This window comes from Rhinopithecus bieti, unplaced genomic scaffold, assembly GCF_001698545.2.
Source record: "Rhinopithecus bieti isolate Rb0 unplaced genomic scaffold, ASM169854v2 scaffold_15252, whole genome shotgun sequence".
Lineage (NCBI taxonomy): Eukaryota > Metazoa > Chordata > Mammalia > Primates > Cercopithecidae > Rhinopithecus > Rhinopithecus bieti.
In genome coordinates this window covers 416,802-438,786 of record NW_016808399.1, presented here as the reverse complement: position 1 = coordinate 438,786, position 21,985 = coordinate 416,802, and the positions used below count along the sequence as shown (strand labels likewise).

At 37.8% G+C, this 21,985-nt stretch overlaps 1 protein-coding gene across 3 annotated transcripts; it reads right to left on the bottom strand.

Moving 5' to 3' along the window:
* Positions 1-5,889: 5,889 nt before the first annotated feature.
* On the bottom strand, positions 5,890-20,878 carry ARRDC3 (arrestin domain containing 3). Of its 3 annotated transcripts, none has more exons than XR_001888110.1 (8): positions 20,323-20,878; positions 16,194-16,275; positions 14,143-14,290; positions 13,037-13,139; positions 12,122-12,378; positions 11,320-11,482; positions 10,886-11,078; positions 5,890-8,625 (listed from the first exon to the last, which is right to left on the bottom strand). XR_001888110.1 is itself a non-coding variant. In XM_017886718.1 (8 exons), the coding sequence occupies exons 1-8, from the start codon at positions 20,600-20,602 to the stop codon at positions 8,569-8,571; spliced, it is 1,245 nt and encodes a 414-aa protein (XP_017742207.1). In that variant the 5' UTR covers positions 20,603-20,878; the 3' UTR covers positions 5,890-8,568. The 3 variants fall into 3 exon arrangements, 2 of the variants coding, with proteins under 2 accessions (XP_017742207.1, XP_017742210.1); XM_017886718.1 differs by having other exon boundaries at positions 10,886-11,040; XM_017886721.1 differs by lacking the exon at positions 14,143-14,290 and having other exon boundaries at positions 10,886-11,040.
* Positions 20,879-21,985: the final 1,107 nt, after the last annotated feature.

The following is a 21,985-nucleotide window of genomic DNA, read 5'->3' as shown; positions in this document are numbered from 1 at the left end:
AAAGAAAAGAGGTTTATTGGGCTCATTGTTCTGCAGGCTGTACAAAAGGCATGCAACCAGCATCTGTTTCTGATGAGGGCCTTAGGAAGCTTTCAGTCATAGTGGAAGGCAAATGGCAAGCATAGTGAAAGAAGGAGCAAGAGAGTGATAGGAGAGGGAGGTGCCAGACTCTTTTTATCAACCAGATCTCCCATGGACTAATAGAGTGAAAACTCACTTATTACCTTGGGGAAGGCACCAAGCCATTCTTGAGGGATCTGCCTCCATGACCCAAACACCTCCGGTTGGGCTCCACTTCTAACACTAATCACATTTCAGCATGAGATTTGCAGGGGCTGAACATCCAAACTATAACATCAGGCACCACCAGAAGCTAGGAGAAGCGAGCAAATATTTTTTCCCTACAGGATTCAGAGGAATATGGTCCTGCCAATACCTTGTTTTTGCCACCTCTAGTCTCCAGAACTGTGGGAGAATACATTTCTATTTTTCTAAGCTTTGTGGTGATTTGTTATAGCAGCCACAGGAAACTAACCTAGGGAGCAAGTCAATGAGAGAATTCATTGGGACCTTCCCGATCAGTCTACTGATCAGTTTGCTCAAGACTCATGAAAGCTCACCAGCTTGGGGCATTTGTCCGTGGCTTCCCTTATACAGCATGGATTCCTATGGCTTTTCCTCACAAAGGTTTTCTAGAATTGGCTTTCCAAATGGGAGGAAGAATGGTGAAAGAGAGGGAACATAACATTTTCTTCTCTTCTTTTGTATTTGGAATTGACAAACTAGAGAAGAAAGCATGTATGATTTTATTGCCGTAGGTTCTGTATATGCATTTATAGGCTACCAGCATACTATTAGTTTGCATGATGCGTGTGCTGTTATCTTAGTTTCTTGCTGTTTTCCTTTTATTCTAGCCATCTTAATACTATTCTTTGGGATTCAGACTTGTCAAGCTGTCTGGATTATAAAAGTGTGCCTTGTACTAGAAGGTGGAAATGTGGAATTTCCCTAAAAAAAAAGCAAAAAAAAAAATCAAAAAAAGCAAATAAACCAGATCCTTCTGACTGCTTATTCTAACAATTTGCCCTTCTCTTATTAAGTTGTGAATTAATTTGACAAAAATTACCTAATAAGTATAAATTCCTATATTCTATAAGAATCGAACAGCTTTTCCTTTGGCAAAAATTCACATTATCTAAAATAATTACTGCATAATACTTTGACTATCATTACTTTTATCATCATTGTTAGATCTATGAGTTGGAGAACTGTGTTTGTTTTCTGAGACAGGATCTCACTCTGTTGCCCAGGCTGGAGTGCAGTGGCATGATCATGGCTCACTGCAGACTCCACCTCCCAGGGCTCAGGTGATTCTCCTACCTCAGAATCCCAGGTAGCTGGGACCACAAGTAAAATTAGCCACAGTGCCTGGCTAATTTTTGTGTTTTTGGTAGAGACAGAGTTTCTGCGTGTTGCCCAGGCTGGTCTTGAACTCCTGGGCTCAAGCAGTCCTCTCTCCTCAGCCTCTTAAAGTGTTGGGATTACAGGTGTGAGCCACTGCACCCATGAATTGGTGAAATTCACATCATTTTTTAAGGTTAAAAATTAAGAGAGTATATTTTAATCTCTCATTTCCTTCTATTCACTGGTAAGACTGTTCTACGTAACTAGTAAACAGACTTCCAAATTATACAAAGTTATGTTCTAACTTACTGTCTTATTAACTTCCCCAGAGACCTACCAATGCCAGAAGTAATAATTATTATTTGGACAGGAAATTGATGTGAGAACTTATCTAGGTCTTGAATTCAGAAGTAGCAAAAATCCATTTCCAGTTAGAATTAGCTATGCTGTGTTAGAGATTTGTAATATAAATGTCGTAAACATTTGTTTTCTTGAATAACGTTAGGATATATATTTTTGACATGTAAATGCTAGAAACTATTCCAAAGCAACTTTATTTAAGTTGGTATTTGCGAAGGTGGTTCAAAAAAATTTTTTTCCTTATATGTTTAACTTTATGCTGTCCAGCAGTCAAATACAGTGATACTGGTTCCATTTCCAGGTAGACATACCTTTGGATTTTCAAACCACTAGTTGTCTTGGATTTGCAGTGATCCTTCCATGTTCATTCATTCATTTCATTTCCTCATTATTTTTCTCAGTTTTTTTTTGTTAAATATTGCAGATTATATTTCTCAAAAGTCAAAATAAACTATATTAATAAAGTTTTTGTCTAGTTGGAAACATTTGTCTCCCTTCTGTATTGACTTTGATATCAAAAAATTAAAAGGTAGAATTATGTCATTATTTTATCATGGAAGTTTTGAGAAATGCTGATTGCTGACATAAAAATTCCAAAGGTAAGACTGGGCGTGGTGGCTCATGCTTGTAATCCCAGCACTTTGGGAGGCCGAGGTGGGCAGATCACATGAGGTCCAGAGTTCGAAACCAGCCTGGTCAACATGGCGAAACTCCATCTCTACTAAAAATACAAAAATTAGCCAGGCGTGGCAGTGCGCACCTCTAATCCCAGCTACTGGGGAGGCTGAGGCAGGAGAATCACTTGAACCCAGGAGGCAGAGGTTGCAGTGAGCTGAGATTGTGCCACTGCACTTTAGCCTGGGCAACAGAGTGAGACTCCTTCTCAAAAAAAAAAAAAAAAAATCCTGAAGGTATAACTGCCTACTGACTCAGTAGTTACAAAGTTCTATCTCAAAAATGTCATCTGGGTCATGTGGGTCAGTGTTCTAGGGTAGATCTTGACAGTTGACTTTTCTAATGAGCTTCTGTGGGATGCCATTGCTGCTGGTTTGGACATCACTCGAAATAGCAAGAATGTAGTCATCACTTTGTCCTTTCTGGAAACAGAACTCTTTCTACTGAGAAACCCATTTTATGTGGTATAAAATATGACCCAGGTGTTGGCCAATCACAATCTCTCTTAAGAAGTGATTTTGGTGCCAGATACGGTGGTTCATGCCTGTAATCTTAACACTTTGGGAGGCCAGGAGGGAAGATTGCTTGAGGTCAGGGGTTCAGAACCAGCCCGGGCAACATAGCAAAACCCCATCTCGACCAAATATACGTAAATTAGCTGGTGTGGTGGTGCATGCCTGTAGTCCTAGCTACTTGGGAGGCTGAGGTGGGAGGATGGTTTGAGCCTGTGAGATGGTGGAGGTTGCGATGAGCGGAGATTGCACCATTTCCGTCCAGCCTGGGTGGCAGAGCCAGACCTGGACTCAAAAAGAAAAAAAAAAAGTGATTTTTGGGACTCTAGGTGGTATGTCATCCTTCAAGTATAAAAGGGGTCATCTTTCCTGGTCTATCTAACATGAAAAAGTAAGGCTAACATGAAAGAATAAGGCCAATATAAAAAGGCATAAGATGAAGCAATAAAAAAGTATGTCCCCGGGGCATTATTTGGATTCCTGGATTCAGATGTGTTTAATATATTTTATTCCTGGAATTACAAGTTAATATATTCAGATTTTTCTTAAGCAAGTCTGAATTTCTCCCTATCCTACAACCAAAAGTACTGGTAAATATACCAAGTTCAGCCATTCAACAAATTATAACTAATGGCAATAGGACTTTGATCAAAGTGTAGTTGAGTTAATACAAAAGCAGAAGATAATTCATGCTCTTATGTAACCTAAGGGACGTGTGCTGAACTCAACGTCTATAAGTATTCTAATACAGTCTTAGAAGCAATGTGGTGACTGTCCAATATAACTGATTTACAGCATTATCTTCTTACTTAAAAGATGTGTAACGCTTTGGGAGGCTGAAGGGGGAAGGATCACCTGAGACCAGGCGTTTAAGGCCAATCTGGGCAACAAAGCAGGACTCTTGTCTCTATAAAACACTAGCTGGGCATGGTGGCACATGCCTGTGGTGCTAGCTAATCTGGAGGCTGAGGCAGGAGGATAGAGACCCAGTCTTGGAAAAAAAAAAAGAAGTATAAGCTCACACCTCCAGTGGTGAAAATGACCTTGGGTAGCTACTTTTCCACTTTGTAGATGAGGAAATCAACTTGCATTTTGTTCTATGCTCCATCTAAAGTTACTGAACCCAGAACCTAGGTCTACCCTTCTCATTCTACAAGTCCCCTCTTCCACACTTTCATTGTTTTTCCTTATTATTTATTTATTTATTTTTAAACAGAGTCTCACTCTGTCACCTAGGCTGGAGTACAGTGGTATGATCTTGGCTCACTGCAGCCTCTGCCTCCCGGGTTCAAGTGATTCTTGTGCCTCAGCCTTCTGAGTAGCTAGGATTACAGGCGCATGCACGCCCGGCTAATTTTTGTATTTTTAGTAGAGATGGAGTTTTCCCATGTTGGCCCGGCTGGTCTTGAACTCCTGACCTCAGCAGATTCACACCTCAGTCTCCAGAGGTGCTGGGATTACGGGCCTGGCTTGTTATTCCTTAATGTATTAAGACTTTATTATGTTATCGCTGGCTTCTGGTTGAGTGAAAAGGATGACAGTACTTCCTAAACTTAAGTGGCTATAAATGTATACAAAATGTATACATTTGTATGTCTATGCCAGGCTCTGTGGCTCTTGCCTGTAATCCCAACACTTTGGGAGGTCAGCAGGATTGCTTGAGACCAGGAATTTGAGACCAGCCTGGGCAACATAGCAAGATATCAGCTCTACAAACATTAAAAAAAAAAAAAATTAGCAGGCATAGTGGCACGTGCCTGTAGTACCAGCTACTGGGGAGGCTGAAGTGGGAGGGTCTCTTGAGCCTGGGAGGTAGTGAGCTGTGATCACATCACTGCACTCCAGCCTGGGCAAAAGCGCAAGACCCTGTCTCAAAAAACAAAACAAAAAAACCCAAAGTGTATGTCTAGATGCCTCTTTGTAACGTACTTCGCATGTGAATATGTATTTGGGAAGAAATATTGGAGAATCATATAGTAAGGCCCATATACAACTTGATAACTCATGCATGAATGTATAAACACTGTAAGAAAAATTCTAAATGTGACTCCAGAAGTACTTCTAAGGTTATCAGACACTGTAACATTGATTCTTTTAAGACAAATAATATTCACTGTTTTTAAAATTTAAAGAAATTTAGAAATATTCTTCAAAAATTAGAAATTAATGTAACTTTTAGGCCAGGCGTGGTGGTTTGCGCCTGTAATCCTAGCACTTTGGAGGCTAAGTGGGGTGGATCACTTGAGTCCAGGACTTTGAGACCAGCCTGGGCAACATGGCAAAATCTCTACAAAAAACACAAAAATTAGCTGGGCATGGTGGGGCATGCCTGTAGTCTCAGCTACTTGGGGGTCTGAGGCAGGAGGATTGCTTGAACCTGGGAAGTCAAGGCTGAAGTGAGCCGAGATCCTGCTACTGCAGTGCAGCCTGGGCGATGAAGTGAGACACACTCTTAAAAACAAAAAAAATGTAACTATGTTATGTTTATGTACTCTTGAAATACTGGTAATTTCAACACAACACAGTGAGAAGGAATTGGTGCCTGTAAGTGAATTATTTTACCTGGTTAAGTTTGCTTCATATTTAAGACTGAAATTTAGAGTCTGGACATGGTGTCTCACGCCTATAATCCCAGTGCTTTAGTGTTTGAGGCCAGGAGTTTGAGATCAGCTTGGGTAACATAGTGAGACCACGACTACAAAAAAATTAGAAAATTAGCTGGGTGTGGTGGTATGCACCTATAGTCCTAGCTACTTGGCAGGCTGAGACAGGAGGACTGCTTTAGCCTAAGAGTTGGTCAGTAATTTTCTTTAGTACAGACCTAGATACAATTCTTACCCAGAATGGCTTAAAATGGAGTTTAATTATAACAGTTTAATGTATTTGCATGTATGGTGAGTTACTAATATGATCAAGATTCAAATAAATCTCCAAACAATTATACAAAACAGAACAAAACAAAACACTTTATTTTCCACAAGGAAGAGCAATAGGAAAAATTAAATCATTTCCCACATATTGTTTTCTTAAAACAGAGCCTACAAGAACATATTCAGCACCAAATAAAAAAGGAAAAAAAAAGAGAAATTACAAACAGCCATAGAATATAATCTATAAAGCAAACATTTAATATTGCACTTTGTTTTGCTAACATTTTGGATTTTACTTTTCCTAATTGAAAAATCAGGAATCTATCTTGAATACTGGAATACAACTGTGAACCTCACATCTTATGTCAGGAATTGACCAATATTTTTAAAAAAGTAATGCCTCTAAAGAAATACTTTTTAATGGGGAAAATAAAACTTTATTTGATAAAGTTTTATACATTTTAAAGTTTTATCACATTTTGTGATCCAGTGCCAATTATCAGAATATTGGTCATTCTTGCTTCATGTGTTATTTGTAAGAGTATATAATGACAAGTATTCCAATGCTATGCATATCAACAATTGTTCCCTAGTCAGACATAAGAGAGAAAAGGGATTTTCTGACAATCCCCCCCAAAACAAAAATAAAACCACCAAATGCCCTTTATGCCAAATATTCCATTAGCTTTTTTTGAGGGGGACATTCACAAAATGATTTAACAATAAAAAAATACTTCACCCCCATTTCCTTATTATCTAGTATTAGTTTGCTACGGGAGCCCAAACCCTTTAACCGAATCACTTAAAACGCGATTCATTTTTACACTGGGCTTTCTTCACCCTGTCAGCATTTTTCAAACATGAATTGTCTTCCATGTTTTCTTAAAGGCCACTTATGGAAAAGCCTATTTGTTTTGTATGAGCTTTAAGACAGTATTTAACCAGGTCAAGCACCAAGCCAGAGCTACTATTATTTTCAACCACTTTATTAACTGTGGGGTTAAATGGCAGGATAGATGTAACACCCATTTTACACGTATGTTGCAACATCAGAGATGCTGGTTTTCTTTAAAAACATCAGAGCTGAATTCCTTCTAAAATACAACAACAACAACAACAAAATAAGTACACTTGGTACCTTGGAAAATGCTGAAATGCTATCACGAATGCTGGTATATTTGTTATGAGCCAACAGAAAATTACCTTTAATATAAACTATAATTTACTGATGTGATTGTTCTTCCTATGTAATCTATACATGATCAAAGTGAGTGATTTCTCATGTTTAGCAAATTGTTCTTTAGGTAATGAAAACAGTATTCTCATTAGAAAACACAAAATACAAAAGATTTATCGCAGCAAACGTTCTAGTATTTTAAATTTTGAAGTTATATACTTTTGGAATAAAGTTGAGTTTTCATGCTGTATCAAGCTTGAGCAAGATAGCAAAGGTACAAATTGAGCTCTCTAATCATAATCTTAATATATATATTCCTGCTCATTAATATACTTTGCACCAGCAAAACGATTTCCAACATATGTGTTTTGGAGGTAATTAAGTAACTCTGTATAAAATAAATGCACTTTTCCCTCCTTTCCCCAGTGAATGGAAAACTTCTATACTTTTAAAATAATAATAATAAAATAATTTTTAAGAGCAACAGCCCTCAACTCTTTGCTGGTGCCTGCCATACTGCCTTTCTTCACTCCATTCTTAGCTCAGCTAGTTTTTCTTGCATGTCATGATAAAAAGGGAATGTGGGTGGGTTATAACTTTTGTGTATGTCCCGTTTCCAAATTTCCCTCTCCAAAAAGCCAACCAAATAAACGAACAAACAAAAAAAAAAAACAGTGCAACAAAACACAAATAGCATTCCAACAGTTTGGCAAGTGATGCGTTCACCTGAGATTAAGTGATTTTAGGCAGTCAGTAACAAAATGCTGCTTTGCTGTAATAGTAGAAAGGCAACAAATTTTTAAAAGAAACCAAGAAGGTATACAATCTTGACAGTCTCTTATTAGCTTCCTCCTCTCATCTCTTTTTTCCCCACATTATCTGTTGCGTATCTACTACAGTAGGCTGCAAAACATACAGCAAAAAGGATTGGCTTGAAGGCATTTGATGTTTGTAAATAAATCCACAATTGGATCCAAGCTGAAGAGGTGATACATGGTCAGCCTAGTAGGACAATTCTGAGCATGTGCATACGCAGGTAAAGTCCAGGCTATGTTAAATTAAAAAAAAAAATGTCAGTGCGTTTTTTCATGTTAAAGTTTTTTCAAAGCTTTCTTTTGTTCCTTGTTGTGCTGACCACAAACAAGTTTTAAGAGTATCAAGAGTCTGGCAAAAATAGAAAAAAAAAAAAAAAAAAAAAAAAAAGCTGTAGTGACATTGAACCGCACAATGTAAGCATTGAGCATGTGCAAATTTTCAAATCAAAAGAAGGAAATCATCCCTCTTTACAACGTGGTGTCTTGACACGTACGACCATAGGCTAAGAAGACTGCTCTGAGTATGTGCCAGTTTTAAAAGAGAAAAGCTTAGATCTTCAAGCATGTTGGAGCAGTCCCAGAATGTTGCTGTAGGCTTCTAAAGCATGATCACTGGTTGTTTCATGTATTCGCCATTTTTCTGGGCAAAAGCAATTCCACTTCCTCTGAAACGTGTCTCCAAGATACTTCTCTGTCCTCAGCCGGAAGAGATACAGTTCGGAACCCACATCAACTTGATTCAACCAAGCGTTCCTTCAACGAGAGGGGCAGGATGGTCTATCATCTGCTGACTGATCAGGATTTGGATCAATCTAGAAAGAAATGAGAAAAAAGTTTACAGAGTTATTTCATGAGGTCTAGGAAGAATGCAGCAAATGACTACAATTCTGAATACTAGTCAAGAAATGTAATCAGAGAGAGCATACACAGCTTGTTAGCATATTGTATCCAATTATAGCATATTGTATCCAATTATTCTCTTTTAATATCTGAAATGCTATGTGGGGAGGAAAGGGTGCTGGTACCTATAAAGTACCTGATATTTAATTACTGGATTAACAAGATTTATAAAGGTATGTCTGAATAGTCCCCTATTTCACAAAAATTAACAGTAAAATTTTATCATTGAAAGAAGACTTGCTTAGTACTTTAGTAGTACTTAATTAAGACCTCAATACACAATGTAGAATATCTTCATAGCAATCATCTCCTTTTGTAAAGTACCCCTTTTCATCCTTCTACAAAAAAGTTAACTCATTGCTTCCTCTGACTTTGGAAAAATGAAATTGTGTAAACAATTCTCTTTGTTTATACAATGTGCAAACAATTTGTTTACTCACATAAACAATGTGCTTATGTGAGGTAATAACTCATGGGTGTAAAACTCCAGAGATGGCCAAAAATGCAGTGTGTGTATCAGGAGGTAAAACTGCTGAACCCAAAATACTCAAGAGGTTTCCTCTCACCTTCTTTATCTTTGGAGTGGCTTTCATATGTATATATTTTAATGAAAAGTTGCTTCTCAGGTACAAAAGAATGGTCACAGAAAAGCAAATTGTTGGGTTTAATATATTTTTTACTGAAAGAGCTTTTGGATGAGACCCATCCACTTGCATTTAAATGTGGAACAACCCAAATTGCCTCAGAAGCTTTAGGTAAAACACATTTTTGAAGGAAAAAAGTCAAATAACTCTCAGTTAAATCACACCCTGAACATATTTCAGGGTTTTAAAAGTTGCAAATTATCTTTCGTGCTTTTTAAAAGGAGGCAGAATTTTCCCACAAATTGCTTAAAAGTGAACTATACTTAGATTGCCATTCTTTTTAAAATGCCTCCTTGGACAGCCAGGGAGCCTCAAATCAAGCCAGAAATGACTGACTTATAATAAGCAAGACAGAAATGTCGAAGTAAAAATGTAATGACAAAATCTGTAGCAAGTGACAGAACACTTTTAGCATCTAACAGAAATTTTATGTATTAGAAAATAGATAGAAAAAAATTATGTCTCATCAAGAATTCTGAATATTCTATAATCAATGAATGAAGAAGATCTCATATTACTGCATCCAAAGGAAAACTGACCCTTCCAGTTATGGTGTTTAAAAAAAAAGAGAGAGAAATTTGATGAACCATCCCCCTGATGTTTAATTTGGGAGTAATATTTCAGTGTAAAACAGCTATGTAAATTACAGTAACCAAAAGAAAAAGCTGATTCTAGTAATTTACAGAATTATTTTGGTATCAAAACCAACTCCAAAACCCCTTAAAAATGTGTACTAGTGGCTAAAGTCTGAAATATCGTGAAATTGCTGGATACCCTACCTACTTACTCCTTGTCTTTACATATACTGTTCTTCCTGTCTTTTGAGGACTACTCATTCTTCAAATTCAGCTTAACAGTCACCTTTTCAAGAAGCCCCACCTGATTCCCAAGACCCAATAAGCTGCTCCTCAAATGAGCTGTGCATTTTAACACATTATTATGTAATATTTTGCTTCTTAGCTTGTTTTCCTCAGTAGTCTGTGGGTTTCTCCTAAGGGCCATGTTTTATTTACATTTAAGTGCTTAGCTGCCATCAATATGAGATAAATGAAAATAGTCTAACCATGTGGGAATGTTGTTTTAAGATGTTACCACAAATACATTATTTCTTATGACTAAGAATGTCAAAATATGCAAGAATTGGAAAAGAATCATGAATAAGATAAATTCTAGCTATTTAATCAGTGTTTGCAAAATGCCAGTTCTTCCTATTGATGCTTGGATATACAAAATTCTTCCTTCAAAAAATGTGTCTCAAGATACAAGTTTAAGAGAAAAAAAAATTAGTAATTCAACATGAGGTTAGATCGTTATCTTAATTAATTCCCTAATAAGTGAACAGTCCTACCTCTGTCTCAAACTTAGTAAATACTGATGACCTTAATCTTAACTTTTACTCTGTCGTTTTAAATTATTTGTTCTGTTATTATCATGACAATCAAGATCTAATTACATTTTAAAAAAAATGCCTGCAATGCTATTTCCCAAGACAGCCAGTTCATTTCATACTTAAGGAGTAGGTACTTACCTCTGAATAAAGAGGCGGAGGCAAGAACCGAAACTCCTGGATATATGCAAACAGTGGTCCTTGAAGCGCTCTCTCAAAGTCATCACAAGCATTCACTGGTGCAAGATTGTTCCGTCTTTGTTCCTCTGTTACCACTTCTGCATAGCTGGGTGGTGCTGAAGGAAAAAGATACACGCAATTCGAACAGCATGTTCTTATGCATGTCAAAATACACAAAATAGTAGGTATTAAAAAGCAATGTCAAGGTAAAATAATAATTATTTGTTTGGTGATTAAAACTATAAAGACATATAATCAAAACTGAATATTAGGGGCACATCTACTTTCTTTAGGAGAAGATTACGTTCATCTAGGGTCATAAAATATCAGAAGCAAAATAATTTTCTTGATAATAATAGTAAGAGATTAAGCTTAGTTATGTATTATCAAATTACCTTCAGGTCTTTCAGGAAGTGATAAACTGAGCCAGTTCATATTCATGCTACACTGACTGCTTACACTTGAGGTTCTGCTACCAAATGGATGTAGAGGAATGGTACCGATGACAAGTGGCAAATTAAGAAATAAATCCATAGCTCCAGGAATATCCACATATACCTAAACATTGCAAAGAAATATTACGTTTAGAATGCCAAGTATGATATCTTTTTCAAACACTAATAACCAATTTTAATGTTATTTGAAACCCCCATTTACTTCATTTTTTATCTTACATACATGAAAAGTTTCTCTTTTATGTATAATTCTGTATAGTACATTTACATATAAGGTATAATTATAAGTCAAACTATATAAAGAGTTATGTATTTCATATGTCACTATATATGGAATTAAAAAACCTGGATATAAGACAAAATTATGTCTCCATAACTTTAAGATTAAAAACAAAACAAAACAAAACACCAAAGACTTCTTGGGCCAGGCACTGTGGCTCAGCCTCTAATTCCAACACTTTGGGAGGCCATGGTGGGTGGATCACTTGAGCCCAGGAGTTCAAGACCAACCTGGGCGACATGGTGAAACTCGATCACTACAAAAAACACAAAAATTATCCAGGCCTGGCTACAGGCACACTTGTAGTCCCAGCTACTTGGGAGGCTGAGGTGGGAGGACCACTGGAGCCCAGAAAGCAGAGGATGCAGCAGAGCTGAGACTGTGCCGCGGCACTCCAGCCTGGGTGACAGGTGTTTCAAAAAAGAAAAAAGAAAGGAAAAAACCTCTTAAATGTGTACATACCATTAGTGAATATTCCACACGGATTATACTACAGTCGAGGATAGAGGGAGAAACTGGTGGAATTTTCAGCAACTTGCCATTCCACGTCTCTGTCTTTCCAGATGATAAGGATTCCCCACGCAAATTAGCCACAAGCTGTTTTACTTCCTTCATTTTCCCTTTGGCATAGAAGGCCTGTGTTTGGTAAATGGCTGCCTTTGGCACCACCATTCGGGAAGAGCAGTTCTCAATCTCAGCAAATATCTGAATTGATTCACCTAGATAGGGAAAAATATATACATATCTACTGTTAGAAAAAAAAAAAAACAAAAGAAATCAAGATTCTTTTTTTTTTGAGACGGAGTCTCGCTCTGTCGCCCAGGCTGGAGTGCAGTGGCCGGATCTCAGCTCACTGCAAGCTCCGCCTCCCGGGTTTAGGCCATTCTCCTGCCTCAGCCTCCCGACTAGCTGGGACTACAGGTGCCCGCCACCTTGCCCGGCTAGTTTTTTTTATTTTTTTTATTTTTTTTTTATTTTTCACTAGAGATGGGGTTTCACCAGGTTAGCCAGGATGGTCTCGATCTCCTGACCTCGTGATCCGCCCATCTCGGCCTCCCAAAGTGCTAGGATTACAGGCTTTAGCCACCGCGCCCGGCCAAGAAATCAAAATTCTTAAAGCTAAAGTAAGAAAGAGCAACTAACATGCACGAAAAGGTGTCCTAGGAACTGCAAATAACTTAAGAGTCATAGAAATGAACTAATCAGTAGCTATTTGAAAAAGGAAACTACATTCTACTTTGTGAAAAAATCAAATGGAAAAGCACAATTTGTTATTTCACAAAAGAATACTATATTATGTTGAAATTTAATAGTCATAAATTTATACACAAAAGCTAAGTGAAGAAAGTTTTTTGTGGGAATCTACCTCATACATACCTGGGGTATAGCCCTTCCTTTCAATTTTGGCACTTAAGGATATTGGGCCTGAGGTACAGAACCAGCAACAGAGTGTCTTTTCTTTTGTGCCTGCTTGGGGTGACTGTAAGAAAACAATTTAGAGAAAAAGGTCAGTGTATGGATTAGTACAATCAATACCAGAACATTTTAAAATATAATCCTAAATTTGTGGAAAATTAAAAATTAAAACTGGTTTTGCTTTTTTTTGTATCCAGATATACTTATTTTTTAACTAACCGATGGTTTTGAATTATACCATTACTTTTATTTTTATATAAATTTCCATTCAATTAGAAAAAAAGGTACAGCGTGTACAGCCTTTCCCATAAACAGTTTTTTAGTTCACACTATTTACAAATACAGTAATTAAAAACCAACCAAATAAAAAAAACCCTTTCCACATTCCATTTAAACTGCCTTAAAAAGGCAGCACAGAAAGCAATCTGACTATAATTCCAAATGTTAACATCTTTCTTTGAGAATAAAAAAAAATGTAAAAAAGGAAAATGCCCATTTCTTATTTGCTTTAAAGATGTTATCATTTGTTTAAACCAAATAAAGTTTTAAGTCAAATTTGATTTATTCTCAGACAAATGCAATTAAAAATAGATTCTTTTAAAAAAGGAGTTAAGTTTTTTTATGAAAGGAATGATTCCCCATTATTTGACAACTATCCCTCTATTGGAATAATAAAGTATAGTACAAATTTTAGATTATGATATTGTCAAGTTACGTGATACTGTATTACAAAAAAAGATACTACTGTCCTTCTTCCACTCAAATCATCCAAGGACCAGATTTGTTTTTTGTTATGGCTTTTGTTACTCATATTGTGAGTAAGAGATACTTCACATCATATACTGGTCTTAGTTTCATATTTACTTAAAGGTACTACAATGTCAAAATATGAGCATATTTTCATTAATTTCAGTGTTCTTGACTGTATTTAAGAAAATGTATATTTATGAAATTTTAAAAGAAAACCAGTATTTTAAAATTATGACAACTGCATAGTTTAGGTGATTGATTATTCTTTAATATTTATATGCCAAAAACAAAGAATGAATAATTCAGTCAATTCTTACCAGTAATGAAGGAGTGTTGATATCTATATGCTCAAAGACTGTAAATTCCTTCTTTAATTTTACTGGTAGTAGCCAAGGCCTGTGCAATTCGGCTTTCACCCAATAGCGCACACTGCCATGTCGGCCTTCGAATGAGGTAGCAAGTGGTCTGTGCAGAATATAAAGGTCAATATATTAATTTTATACCTCTTTCTAACAATTACACAGTAGGTCAGAATAGAAGTGTTAATATATTGTATTGTTTATGTACCAATGAGGTATCAAACATGTAATTTAAAAAATTTCCAAAGGGATAAGTCATTGGGGAAAACACTTTCTATTTCCAAGTAACAATAAACAATAAATATCTTTAAAATTTTGCTTTAAAAAGCCAGAAGAATACAATCCATTTAAACTAAGAGGAGGCTACTTTTAATGATGGTGGCAAAATTATGAAAGTTTAATGGACATTTTTTGAAAAGGCCAAGAATTCAAAAACAAAGTTGAGAATGGTTTAACTATTTCTACTGATAAATTCTAGACACTGGTTAAACATTCAGACCAAATTCCCTATAGTACTCCACTTCTCATTAGCCAGATTATCATCTTTTATAGTAACTAATTAAGGTCTAGAAAAGCCTGGAATAGTCATTATAGTTTCAAAATTTCACATTTCGTAAGTTTACTGAAAACTACTTTTATATCTCTCAGTTTACTCATTTTCTAATTCTTATGTGGCTGTTCTCTAACTTTACAGGCTTCAAAAGAAAAAGTCCTCTTGATCTATGTCAAGAGAATCACATTTTTTTTTTTAACTGTCAGATTTTACTTGCGAAAGGCTTTATTTTAGCCAGTTCAGTCTCTTTCATAATTTCATTAGTAAAATACTCAATGTTCAGTTAGTTACAAGGAAGAGTGCTAGCTTAGATTAGTATAAGGAACACTGGTGTTTTCACATTTTTTTTTTGCATTTTAGACTCCCATATTAACTTGTATATAGCAGAGAAATAAAATCTTAAACTATATGCTAATAGTTATCCAAAATTTATGTTAAATGACTTTGGTTTACAGACAGAATTTTAACATTAAATGACCCTGAAAATACTCAGGCCCCATATTAGCCTTATTCTATCGACAGACTTTAATATTTTTCTCAGGAATTAGATAAGGGCATTATATTCCAAATAAAATTCTCAAATAATATAGTAAATAGAATTTTCTAAAAAATACCATTTATGACTTCTCTCTTTATATAACATCTCAAGCACTAGAATTAACAAATGTAGAATTATGTACATTTGTCACCTGACAAAATCTTATATATTCTGTTTATTCTCCAGAATAATCGGCACAAGTGCCATTTTGCAGGTTTTAGTATTTGCTAAAAGGCATTTTTTTAAAAAAAAAGTTTGTATAATCTCTTCCAACAATCTGTCAGTAATTCAAGAATGTACCACTTTCCTTTTTCCTTTCTTACTAGATTCCAAGTTTTATATCAATGTATCCTTGATGTATTTTTCCTTTTAAGCTTGGGTCATATCTCTTGTGTGACCTTCCCATTAGTTCTTTGTACAGAAGTTATTAAGTTCATATCAGGAGAACAACATTTCTAAAGTTAGGATATTCCTAATTATTTTTACTTTTGAAAGTTACTGCTATTCGTTAGTATTAGCAGAAAAGGTGGAACACAGAATTTTTTATAAATTGAAGCTACTGAGACTCGATAGGGTCTTTTCTCATAATGATAACTGATAATAAACTAAGTATAAAGTGGTTATTATTTGACTAGCACCTTCCAATTCACTCATGTTAAAGGAAACACTATTCCTATTTTAAAAGCTTCATGAACATTGGGATAGAATACTGAAAATTGAGTATGCTTTCTATAATTTTGCCACGGTAGATTAAAAAAGTAGCTTCTTATGTTTAATATATTGTTTTCCTCTAGCAAGTTCCAGTCATGAAAAGGGTTTTTTTTTTCAACTAAAAGTGTTTAAATTTAGAATACTTAATTTTAAAGTAATGCTCTGATCATGGGTATGTATAAAATGCCTATTACTTATAATACTTACGTCTGTGGAAGCTCGAAGCTGAATGCATATTCATGCCTTCCTGAATGAATAGTGTGGAAGCCTTCTTCGGAATTATCATCATCTAAAACAAACATAAAAAGAAAACAAAGAATTTATTATTTGACATTTACATACTCCGCAGGGTGGCATAACTTTAAAGATGCTTACATAATAATTAAGACCACAAAACAAGCTTTGGAGTCTGAGAGATCCGAGTTCTAATTCTAACTTCATCATTTCCTCTGGACAAAATAAAAATCCCGTTTTCAGCTGCCTTATCTGTAAAATGGGGATAATGAATACTCACACCCCACAGATTTTTGTTTTTTTAAATGGAAAATGACCCAAACTGTTGATAAAATAGTATATATACTCAAAAGGCTCGGGTCTCACATCATGGTAAGATAATGCTATCTTTGTCTCCAGCTGTTTGCTTAAATTTATCGCATGAAGACTACAATGTATCAAATAAAAACTGTTCAGGCAACCCTTTTAAAATATGTCAGTTTAGGGGGAATAATGCCAAAGATGTGAATAGGATACTCCAAAACCACTAGAAAACTTTGTCAAATAGATGGAGTAAAAAAAAAAAAAAAAAAAAAAAAAAAAACCACACTTTTTTTTAAATTGCGTTTTTAAAAAAAAAAAGAAAAAAAAAAAAAAAAAAAAAAAAAAAAAAGGCACACACATTGATTTTAATGTCAGTTTTGTAACTAAAAATAATTATTTATTGACTTAAAGTGATCACAACACTCAGTCCTAGCAACGATTAAAATTTGCATAAACTATACCTTAGATCATTACCAAGAACCGCATTTAGGAGGTGCCTGCTTATAAGGAAACAATATTGTCCGACATTCTTTAAGAAGATGAAGTCTAATTATTAACAGTTTCCAGTTTCTATAAAAAAGGGATGACCTTTCATTTTACAACAAATTTTTTTGGTCAAATTTGTTTTTCAAGTGGCATGAAAATAAAGAAATATAATCGAAAATATGGGAGGGGGTTCTAGATCATTAAAATGCTTATTTAGCGTTCTAAATAATTACAGAAATATCTTTTAGTTTTCTCGGTGTAGAAACCTTTACGATTAGCCCCCAGAGTAGAAAAAACTGGCATATTATTTAACTTTCCTTCAGCAAAGTATTGAATATACACAAAAAACGTGATGCCTCCCTGATATCAAACGAGAAAAGGGGGGAAAAGCATGTATACGTCGATACTTTTATTTAAAAATCACGATACTTTTATTTAAAAATTGTATGTCTCCATACAATTTTCCTCGTCCCCTGTGCAAATCCCCTGAACAGATTTCAGAACCAAAACTAGCTGATGAGCTGGGGGCCATTTAAATTCGCTCCCCTCGAAGGCGCCCAAAGTTCGCCTTCCTCTCCCTTTCTTCCCTCTTCGCTCCCTTTTTGTGCCAGCTCAGCAGTCTCATTGAGGCGAGCGGCGGCGGCCGCGCCGTGGTAAACAAGTGCCGGGCTGTCAATCAAGAACTAGACCGGAGCAGGAGAGGACCGGCCTAAACCGGCGCGAGCAGATCCCAGCCGGCCTGCCCGCGCGCCGCCGCCGCCGCCGCCCGCGCGCCCCGCTATACATACGGCATACGTCGCGCGGCGCTCGCGCCCGTGCCCGCACAACCTAGCCTGCTGGACGAGGGGCGGGGCGAGCGAGCCGCGGCGCTTCCGCTTTACACGCCCCAGCCGGCGACCGGTTCGATCTGGCTCGGGCCACTCTGACACCTTTAGTTTCGGCGAGGGAAACTGGGGCAGCCGAGGGGAGGCGGGGGCCTGAAGCTTTCAGAAAACAATAGGGGAGGGGGCAAATGATACCCTTCTAAGCCCCCACCCAGATTTCGATATTGGAATCATTTTCTTTCTTCCCCGGGCCAGCCTCTGCTCTGTCTACTCAGGTCAACTCAAGGTAGCCAGTGTGGCGACCGGAGAGGTCGGGGAACACGCTTTGTTTCAGAAGCGTTCACAGGAGTCCCCTGACACCTCCCACCCGAAAGATAGCTAAGGGGGGGTCTTGCCAACCCTTCCCATCCAACTTCCATCTGAAAAGGATTTTCTGCTAAAGTTGGGTCCAGGGCCATCCGGCACCTGTAAGGCCGGCAGGAGCGTCTGCCCTCAACTCAGCTAAAGCCTGAAGTCGTTTCCTTTCGATGGTCCTTAGCAGGCCCAAAAGAGGGGCGACAGAATGTGATGTGACACGTGCCGGGCGCCCCCAGAAGCCCGGGAACAAACGTGAGTACGGACTGGGTGGGGGTCGCTCTGGAGGGACCTTTACCGGCGCACGCCGGTTTCCTAGCCTCGCCCCAGCAGCGGCGCGAGCCCCCTCTCCCCACCCGCCCGCGCCCAATCCAATCAGCGCCTGCCATCGCCTTAGCAACAGGCTAACAAACCTGGCTCCGCCTATCCCAGGCGCCCGGGGCGGGGTCTCAGTTACCAGGCTAGTTTGAGAGCTCCCAATTTCAAGTCATTGAAACTATTCCAAACTGAGCTCGTCTACGCGTTGCAGGGTTTGGGGGGCATTTTGTTGGGTGTGCAGGGCATTTAGTTTTCTTTACCATGAAATCATGGTGTAACTAATGAAATTATATTTGTCCTCACAACTCATTGTTCTACTTTTCCCCCATTGCAAGTCTCAACCTCTTGAAGAAAAATCTGTTTCACCCATTTCATAAAAGGTTGCAATATTCAGAAAGATAGAAACACAAACTCATCTATCTGCTTTTCAACAAATACCAAGATTGTCATTAGGCATCTGCATCTCCTATCAGTGTTAACGCTTGGAGACATTAATTAGTTATTTCAGGATGCAAAGTACCTGTATCTACGAAAATCCTACTAAAGAACTGAGTTCACCTCAGTAGTTTCAGAAATCATGCATTAATACTGCCCCTCAAAGCATCCTTCATTTCTCACTTGCCTTAGTTCAGTCATCAGCACCTCTCCAGGATGTACGTTTTTAATATAAAAAAGAAGGTAAAATATGTCTCTAATTTTTTTCTGAAAATCGCCAACATCTGAACTAAATACTGCATTAAAAGGAGAGGCACAAAATTACATAACCAGTTTTAACATTATATTCTTCTTGGGCTAGGAATTAAGTCATCGCCACCACCTGACGCGTGTAACCAATCTGCTGAGAGCAGAACAAGCGCCCCTCCTCACCACCCCACAGAACTGGTCCGAAACAGGATTGAACCGCTTCTAACAAAGGGTGGAAACTTAGAAAAACAAGCCTAGACTCTCCTATATTTCCACAATGTAACCATTTAAACAATAGATTGGAAATCTCAGGACTCCTTCTCCCTTTGACAACCCTTTATCTCCCTCTTCTAACCAAAAGTCAAATCCAGTGTGCCCTATACTTTTCAATTCCATTTGACTGGCATGGGTTTCAAATTGAATGCACGTTCCAAAGTTAGACATGATGCTCGGAAAAGAAAATTACTGATCCTAAATGGCTTCTAAAACTGACTCGATACCTATCATAATGACAGACAGTACCCTTTAAAATAAGGAATGCTGGGTGTAAATTTTTAAAGGAATGGGAAAGAATAGAGAAAAAACACGTGGGGTGCAGATACCATATGTCAAAATAAGCCACATAAACCTTTTATGAAAGCACAGTGATCAATTCTTTAAAGTCTTTTGCATTCCAAAATTAAAAATGAAACACGCCCATTAAGCCTCTTAAAAATGTTATTACATTTCTTGATCGAAGTTCAGGTTTTACATCTTAGGTTGCAAATAAAAGAGCAAAAAATCTAAGACTGCAGCTTTTAGCAATTCATTTGAAAATATATTAGTAAAACGATTGAATTGGATTCAAGCAGAATTTATAAGGTGCAAATGGACTACAAGCGCGTATGGCACAGACCAAGCCGGGTATAGAGGCAGTTGAATAAGTGTAGTTTGCAGTCACTTTGCAGATGCCTGCATGCATTACGGCTTAACATACGATGAACGTCAAGGAGAATCCAAACCTTCCAACTTTGCTAACCTTTATCAAACTGCTTAGTTATACTATGAGTAGAATCACGTTAATTCAGAAAACTGAAAAGGTACGTTTCCAAAGAAAATGAGTCTAATGACTTCTGAATAACAGAAAAACTTACCTCTTTCGTGCCCAATTAAGATGTCTTTATGGTTGAAATATTCTACTTCTTCAGTGTAATTCTGTGTATAGGCAGTATTGGAGCCGGCGTTTCTAGATTCAGTCCAGCGTACTTTCGCATGTCCTCTTGCATGAATTTTAAGAGATTTTACTCTGATTTCCCCAGTAACTTCTAAATTTACCCTTCCTGAGACAGTATCCCCACTAGAATACACAGGGACATTGCTGTCATTAAGACAGTCAAAGCTTATTGTCAAACTCTTCACCTTTCCCAGCACCATGTTTATAACAAAATCTATAAAAATATAATGTAAGACAAAAAAGTCAAGATCGCATATAAAATGTGATCTTCACTTAACACTGATCGATATTTTTGCCGTGCAAAATGCTTGCAGGCCGGATCAGTGATTCTCTACAAATAGTTCATTGAGATTTCTTTAAAAGTCAGGGCAGCAGAAGCTGCTGCTCCGCGCTCCCGCTCGTCTCAGTGGTCTCCTTACAAAGACGGGCGGCTAAAGGCTGCCAGCTCACTTTAAGAGCAGCTTTGTGAAAAACAACCCCAGTGCGCAGGCGCAGGCCGCGGCTCCTGTCCGCCCTCCCTGCGCGCCCCCTGCCGCGCCGCGCCGCGCTCGCTCCTTCCCTGGCTCGCTCGCTCCCGGGTACAGTAGGTGTAGAGTTAGGGGAAGGAGATACTGGAGCTGCCGGCCGGCTGAACCTGACTTCTCTTCATTGTGGGCTCCTATTGGTAGGCAGGCTGCCGTATACCCCCGACGTGCTATCTGGAGCCCCTTACTGAGCACACTCTACTGGAAAGATAATGGCAGAGTGGGGTGCGAGGGGACAAGGCCTGGGTGGGGAGTTTGCAAAGCCAAGTAAGGATAAACTGCAGTGACCACCCCAAAGCGTGCGTTACTGGCACTGCAGCGTTTTACCAACTGCCTGGATGGGAGGAGGAAAAAGTGATGTGTGAAGAGAGATGGGGGAAGGGAGAAACCGGTTGGGCAAGCGGCCGATTGTTGAGCATAATCTAACGAATTTTCAAAGAAAACGTAATAAAACTGGACAAGAAGTATTGTTCATAGACAAGAGCATACTTGGCTTGGATTTTTTTTTTTTTTAAACCAGTACTTTGTAGGCAGGGTGGAAATGAACTCAGTCGAGGTCAAAGAAACCTTAGTCCTTTGAAGAGCGAGGTAGAGAAGCAAGTACAATGTAATCAATAGGCTTTTTTGTCTCCTCAACTTCTTTCTCCTACATCGCTTAATTAGATAGCACCGAAAACAACCAAGTTGTTTCCAGGATGACACGGGTGGGGCTGGGGGGAAGCTTGACCACTTCCTCGAAGGAAGAAAAGTCCTTTTTAAGACACCACCTACGGCTAGATTTGCAGAGTAAGACATGATTACAACTCCTGTGTCCAGAGGAATAAGAATAGAGTTCGGCCTAAAAAAGTACCACCTTATAAAAGGCGTATGACATAGTGGTTTAGCTGACATATTGTTTGCAACAGAATCGGAAAATCTTTGTTAGAAATTAGTGAAGCGCATAAAATTGTTTTTAAAAAGCATGATTTGGTATATAAATAGGGGTTAACTGTGAAGCTTTAATTTTCGGCCGAAAGAGCCTTGGACCATTTAACGTAGTAATTCTCATGATACATCTTA

Bases quoted from the DNA above. Each gene is read 5' to 3' on its own strand.
- ARRDC3 (XM_017886718.1), bottom strand. From the start codon at position 20,602: ATGGTGCTGGGAAAGGTGAAGAGTTTGACAATAAGCTTTGACTGTCTT. The intron at 16,276-20,322 runs GTAAGTTTTTCT...TGTTTGTTTTAG, and splicing joins CTTAATTGGGCACGAAAGAG to ATGATGATAATTCCGAAGAA. The intron at 8,626-10,885 runs GTAAGTACCTAC...ATTTCTTTCTAG, and splicing joins CTCCGCCTCTTTATTCAGAG to ATTGATCCAAATCCTGATCA.